At 32.5% G+C, this 6,000-nt stretch overlaps 1 protein-coding gene across 2 annotated transcripts in view; it reads left to right on the plus strand.

The window, feature by feature from the left end:
- The window catches only part of LOC106685968 (sensory neuron membrane protein 1), a 96,502-nt gene that overhangs the window by 64,595 nt on the left and 25,907 nt on the right, over positions 1–6,000 (plus strand). For both annotated transcript variants that reach the window (XM_067045237.1, XM_024360529.2), the window contains one exon: positions 4,722–4,888. In XM_067045237.1, the coding sequence (XP_066901338.1) occupies positions 4,722–4,888 (167 nt within the window). The remainder of the gene's footprint in view (positions 1–4,721; positions 4,889–6,000) is intronic.

The following is a 6,000-nucleotide window of genomic DNA, read 5'->3' on the forward strand; positions in this document are numbered from 1 at the left end:
CCTCGCCAGCTCCAATGTGACATTTACCATCGCTCGATTTACTTTATGGATATTACCTGTTTTCGCATTTAGTGAACGAGATACCCAAGAAAAAATATCCCCATCCTTCAAAATATAGCGCATACAAACAGGAAGAGATTTTCTTACAACTCATACCGTAGAAACCTGTATGTGTACTAAACAGAGATAACTTTTTAAAAAAAAGAGTTTGCTTTACTATAAATATATTGTAAGTGTAAACCAATGATGTTAGTGGTCTAGACATTATTTCTGCCTCTTCATTTCGCTACTCTTAGTGAAGATTTTGATTTCAATGATGAAGCAAGATAACAAACATGGCATCAATAAAGACTTAAAGATTTACTTTGTATAGTTAAATTCAATGTTACATCAAAATTGAAACAAACTAGGAAGAACTCAGCTAAAGGCTGAAGTTACTTTACATCTTTGGTCCTTTGAGCTACACTCAAATAACTAAAAGAAGACTAGGAAGGGGAAGTTAAACTGAAAGGAGAAGAATTGGACGTCTTAAAATTAGTAGATTTTAAGGAAACCCTATAAAATTGTAGATTCATTGGGCGGTAACCATTGAGGTCTAAGCGAGTAGGCGAAAAAGTTCCAGAAAGAGGGTGAGAAATCCAAAGTCCTTCATAGGCGAAGTCCTTCAAAGAAATGAACGACACAGACAGTTCAATGTCTGCGTTGCCTAGTATACCCTATTAACAAAATGTTGTTCATAGGATTTTTATTCTCTTAGAAATTCTAAGAGGCCGTCGCAGTGAACTAGATGCTATACCTTTCTCTCCATTTCCCGCTTCCCTCAGTGTAGATCATAATTTCAATGATGATGCACTAAAAATAAACGATATGAGGCAACGCCACCCACGACGTCTAGATTAAAAACATAAACTACTGTTGCAATATTACCTCAGTGGTCATAGGTGGTATCTCATCCGATCCATTTACTCACAGTATGTGACCAGCTATATTTAGAAAGGATGCTCTGTTGATAAGGTTGTAGTATTTGAACAACTGAGCCTATTTTATTTCACTAGTCAACAGATAGAGAACTTAAATTCATCAAACTGCTTATTACTCCCTACTAAATTAATTCTGGCAGCGTAATCTTTAATATATGAATAAAGAATGTATTATGCTTCTAGTGGTCAAATTTTATCAATATATACGCATTTTTTTTTTTTAGTAACAAAAAACTAAAGAGATTCTGAAAAATACTCAATAAAACTGTTAAAAAGACTCTATAAAACTCTAAAAAAGACTCAATAAAATTCTAAAAAGGACTTTTATTTTTTTCTAATTAAAACTATTAAAATTTTCTAAAAAGCATGAGCCGATTTCATTTAGCCATATTTACATAATTAAAATTCCTTAAAACCAGTTTGAAAACAAATATTTGAAATCAATCAATATTTAAGAAGAGTAATGTAAACATAGTCAAACATTCAATACATTATGTAAATCTTACTAAAAAAAAATAATTGAATCTGAATCCCTACAACCCAGGAAGGGTGCTTTGAAAGGAAGTGCTACTAGACCAACGGTTGTGCAAGGACGTGATTTGAACTCACTGGAGTGACTCACGGCTACAGTGAGAACAGAAAATAATGATCTGCCAGAGCCTGATTTTCACTATTTTTAATAAAATATTTTTTAAAAAGGAAATAACTATATTATTGCACTTTGCACTCTGTACTCAAAAAAACTTTAATTGAATTTAATTTTTTTTCTCACTCTTCTATTAATTTTATTATCTCAAACAAAAACCAATACACAATACAAAAATAGAAATATTTATGCAATACTAAACATTAATATCCATTATGAACATGTCAATCTCACAAGAGGAGACACCATAACCAAAAAAAAAGGAATTCCTTGCCAGCCGGACCCACCCCACTAAGACCTCCAGGGAGCGACGGTCCTACATAACTTTTGAAATAATTGCTTAAAAAGGGAAAAGCAGACTTAAGGTAGTTTAATCGAGCAATATTCAAAAAGAGTCTGAAATTGGAAAACGGCATGATATTTTGTATGTAAACTGTATTTCATAATCAACCGATAGCAACTCTTTTAAACCAGTAATGGTCTAACACCTCATCATATTTAAATACGAAGAGATTTAATTGTAAAATTGCTCAAAATTTTCAATTAAATGGTTTTGAAGTACATGCAGTTACAGATAACATGTTACTACCATTTTTCTGAATTTCACGTAATCAATTACCAAACTACTCATCAGTCTTAACCATAATGGTTTAGTACGTGGATAGTTGACAACAATTTATACTCAGTATTCACGTACTTTCTACTCATAATCGAAAAGGTAATATTCCTGAAAAAAATGTGTGTTAAGAGCAAAGGAAAGAAAAATGTTTCCTCTGGAACCAGGAAGAAGTGAGACACAGCAGAGTATATACACAAGTATCAGAAACTTGAAAATACGTTTCTTTTCTAATGGTCGTTCTGTTTAGTTCCTTAAGCACTACTACAACAATCTTCAAAACAGGTTCATTATTTTTAAGAACCTGTATAAACCCAGAAACACGAATGTTGAGTCTAGGTTCAAGCTATCAAATTTTGTATAAGTAATTACTAAAAAAAAAAAGTGGTAGTAGATAATGTTTACTTCTGTTTCTATTTTGAAATCAGAAGATTTTCCGTCACAAATATAACATCAAACTGACAAAAAAAGAAAATAAATAAATAAAAATTAAATAATAAACAATAATAATAATAATTTAACAAATGTAAGCGAAAATAAATAAGAAATTAATGGCGTTGATGACTCCTAGGCCCTGTTTCATAATGCAAGTTCATAGTAGTTCATAGTAAAAGTATAGAAACAACGTGGTGATTGCACTAATACTTATTTTTTTAATAATACGAAGGACTATTACTGATATTACAGGAGTTAAAAAGTACTAAAGTACAAGTTACTATTGTATAAGACTAATAGTATTAGTTTGTACTTTATAATGAAATAAGGCACAGATGTTTTACGCTACTAAACAAAAACAAACTTCTGTATACTATGGAATGATATTTGGGATAGGAAAAAAAAATTGTGTTTTTTTTCGAATATTTACTGAAACTATTTAAAAACTATATTTTCGTACTTAATTTACTTTTGAATTTATTTTGAAAATAACGACTTACGAAACTAATAATGTGTAGCAATTGATAAAAAAGCTTCAAAACGAATATTTTTCATAGAGGCCAAAACCTGATCTCCCATTATGTTCTTATTATGCAGCTCCTAATATTGCGACAATAGACATCCATATATCCATATAATGGTTGAATAAGCCGATGCTGGTAACGCATGCAAGTCAAGAGATAGTGTATCTTTTTTTTTATAGTTCTCTGTGGTTGCTCACCGAATTCAAATATCTAAAGGATGCCAATGTTTGTATTTTCTTTTCATTTAGTCCTCACGAAGCCCCGTAAAATGGGGCGAAACCTTGGTTAGCAATTAATAGTTTTTTCTACTTGTTTGTACCATCTTGACCGCTAACCGAACTATCTTCCTAGAATCTATTTTATATATAAAACTTGACATTTAGATTATTATTCAATGTGTAGTTTACAAATATATTTGTTAATATCATTTCTTTTATTTCAACTTATTGTAGTTAATAACTTCAGTTTTTTCAATGCCATTAAAAAAATTATTTTTTAATTTTTGTTAATTATTTTGTCAATTTTCATCCTAAATAGTCAACTCAAAGTCGCGAGACATGTCGAAAAAAATTTGATCTCTAAATTCAGAAGTATACTTCCGAAAGATAACATGTTAATCGTTGTATAATATTGAACCATCGCCACGAAACTTTATTATAACAATTAACTTGTATGTGTGGGGATAAGATTTTCCTATAGTCGCCAAGAGTTCTCTTCTCAGAAAACTCATTAACAGTCATATCGAGATTATATCATAACTTATAGAGTTATATAACTCATTGAAAGACAGTTACAAAGAGAGGAATAGCCAATTATAACTTAAAACAATAGTCTTATAACCTCCTTGCCTGACAGTCTAAACAAAAACCTAATTGTCCATAGCCAGCAATCTTATTACTCTACTTAAGAATAATTGTTATATAAGACTGAAAAGACAGGAAACTTCAAGTCGATGCCGACTTCTACAACATTTACTAGACAAACGGTCTAAACTTCCACTCCATTACAAAAGACAGATTTACATAACTATAAGGCCAATCTGAACATACGGCGATGAGGTTTAGGGCTCCACTAAACCATCGAATTCCTCTCTAATCCAATCCTTACTAAATCCGAAATTAAAATCCTCAATGCTCCTTACTTTGTCACAAAAATAATTATACATAAAGACCTTAATGTTGCATATGTAACCGTTATAGCCCGAACCCAATATCAATCCTTCCCTTATAAAACTCCCTAACCATCCAAACACACTAACTTGTAACCTTGCTTCCTCTTCCATTTCTGACAAACCTCCGAGGCGCTTGAAAAGAAGATGGCATTGAAACCTTCTAATGTAAAACTTTTTTTAGAATGCCACCAATGAGTAGTCATGATCTTACATCAAATTTACTTGATGTATATTTATGTAAATTCAGTTGTAATTGTCAATAAATACTTTATTTAAAAATATCGGTCTTTATGTTACCACGTAACTAACAGGTATTCTGTTATTCTCAACAATGTTTGTTTTTGTTTAGGTCCCTCGGTGCCAAGTTCAAACACAAAATAGTCTACAAAGGCATTCCTGGGAACCACTACACTGCTGATCTAGGCGATATGTCATCGAACCCGGAAGAAAAATGTTTTTGCCCAACTCCAGACACCTGCCTCAAGAAGGGTGCATTTGACATCAGCAAATGTGTCGGTATGTGTCTTAGTGCTTTCTGTAGATTTTTATTTAATTACGAACTATTCCATTTATTGTAAAATACTAGTGATTACTTATTTTTATCATCTTGTTTGAAATTTTAAAAAAAGAATTTATACTTGTACGACAGAACAAGCGGAGTTGGACAGATAAAGATGACGGAGGATCGCAGAGGCACGAGGTTTGGCCATGCTACTAATTACAAGGACCCAGTTTCAGATACGGCTGGGCAGATAATTATTTATTCTGTTACTGTAGCCCTGAGTCAACCCTGTGGGTTCTGTGATCTTGAAAAAAATAACTTCCTTGTATAATCGTTGTTCTAAAAACAGTGCTTCCTTACAAAGAACTGAACACATGAACCTTTATGGACCGTAGCTACATATTGTATATTTTTTTTTAGAGAACGAAATTTATTCATTCATGCTGCCCAAATACATCGGGTTGGCACATTACACAGCATACTGATCAATCCGTGATCGGACATATATAAATTACATATTTTTATATAAAACAATATAATAGAAAGATAACATTTTTTTTTCCACAGTATTCTTTTATAATTAATACCAGTCTACAAACTAAACACAAGATTTTCAATTTATTCCTTTCTTTTCTTTCCACTCCATTTTACAACCCTTATTTCATTTTTTCAACAAATTACCCTATATACAAATATTAGAATATCAAAAATAATAAAGTAGTAAATAAATAAAACAACAAATAAGATATGCTATGCATGCCATCCCTCCTCTGGATAACACTCCCACTCATTAATTTCCATGCATGTGGTGGTGGATGATTCCCAGGGAGTCAAGTATTATATTCTCTGTCATTCTAGCCTAGGGAAATCGACCCCTAGCTCCTCCATGGAGCTCCTAGTTGTGCTGGGAATCGTTCCACGGACTCCGAACCAGAGGCCTCTCACGTTGAAGTCTAGTTCTCCGAACCCTCACGGAACTTCTCCTTGAGGAAAGGGATACATTTAACCTAGATTTCCTTCTTTTCCCTATCTACCTTATTTGCCTGGTCAAGGTCGTTATTTTCATATCTCACGGTGGGATCCAGAATGATTGCCAACTTTCCCTTCTTCGGAAAAGCAACTATAT

Source organism: Halyomorpha halys, unplaced genomic scaffold (genome assembly GCF_000696795.3).
Source record: "Halyomorpha halys isolate HHAL.00 unplaced genomic scaffold, Hhal_1.1 Scaffold760.1, whole genome shotgun sequence".
Classification (NCBI taxonomy): domain Eukaryota; kingdom Metazoa; phylum Arthropoda; class Insecta; order Hemiptera; family Pentatomidae; genus Halyomorpha; species Halyomorpha halys.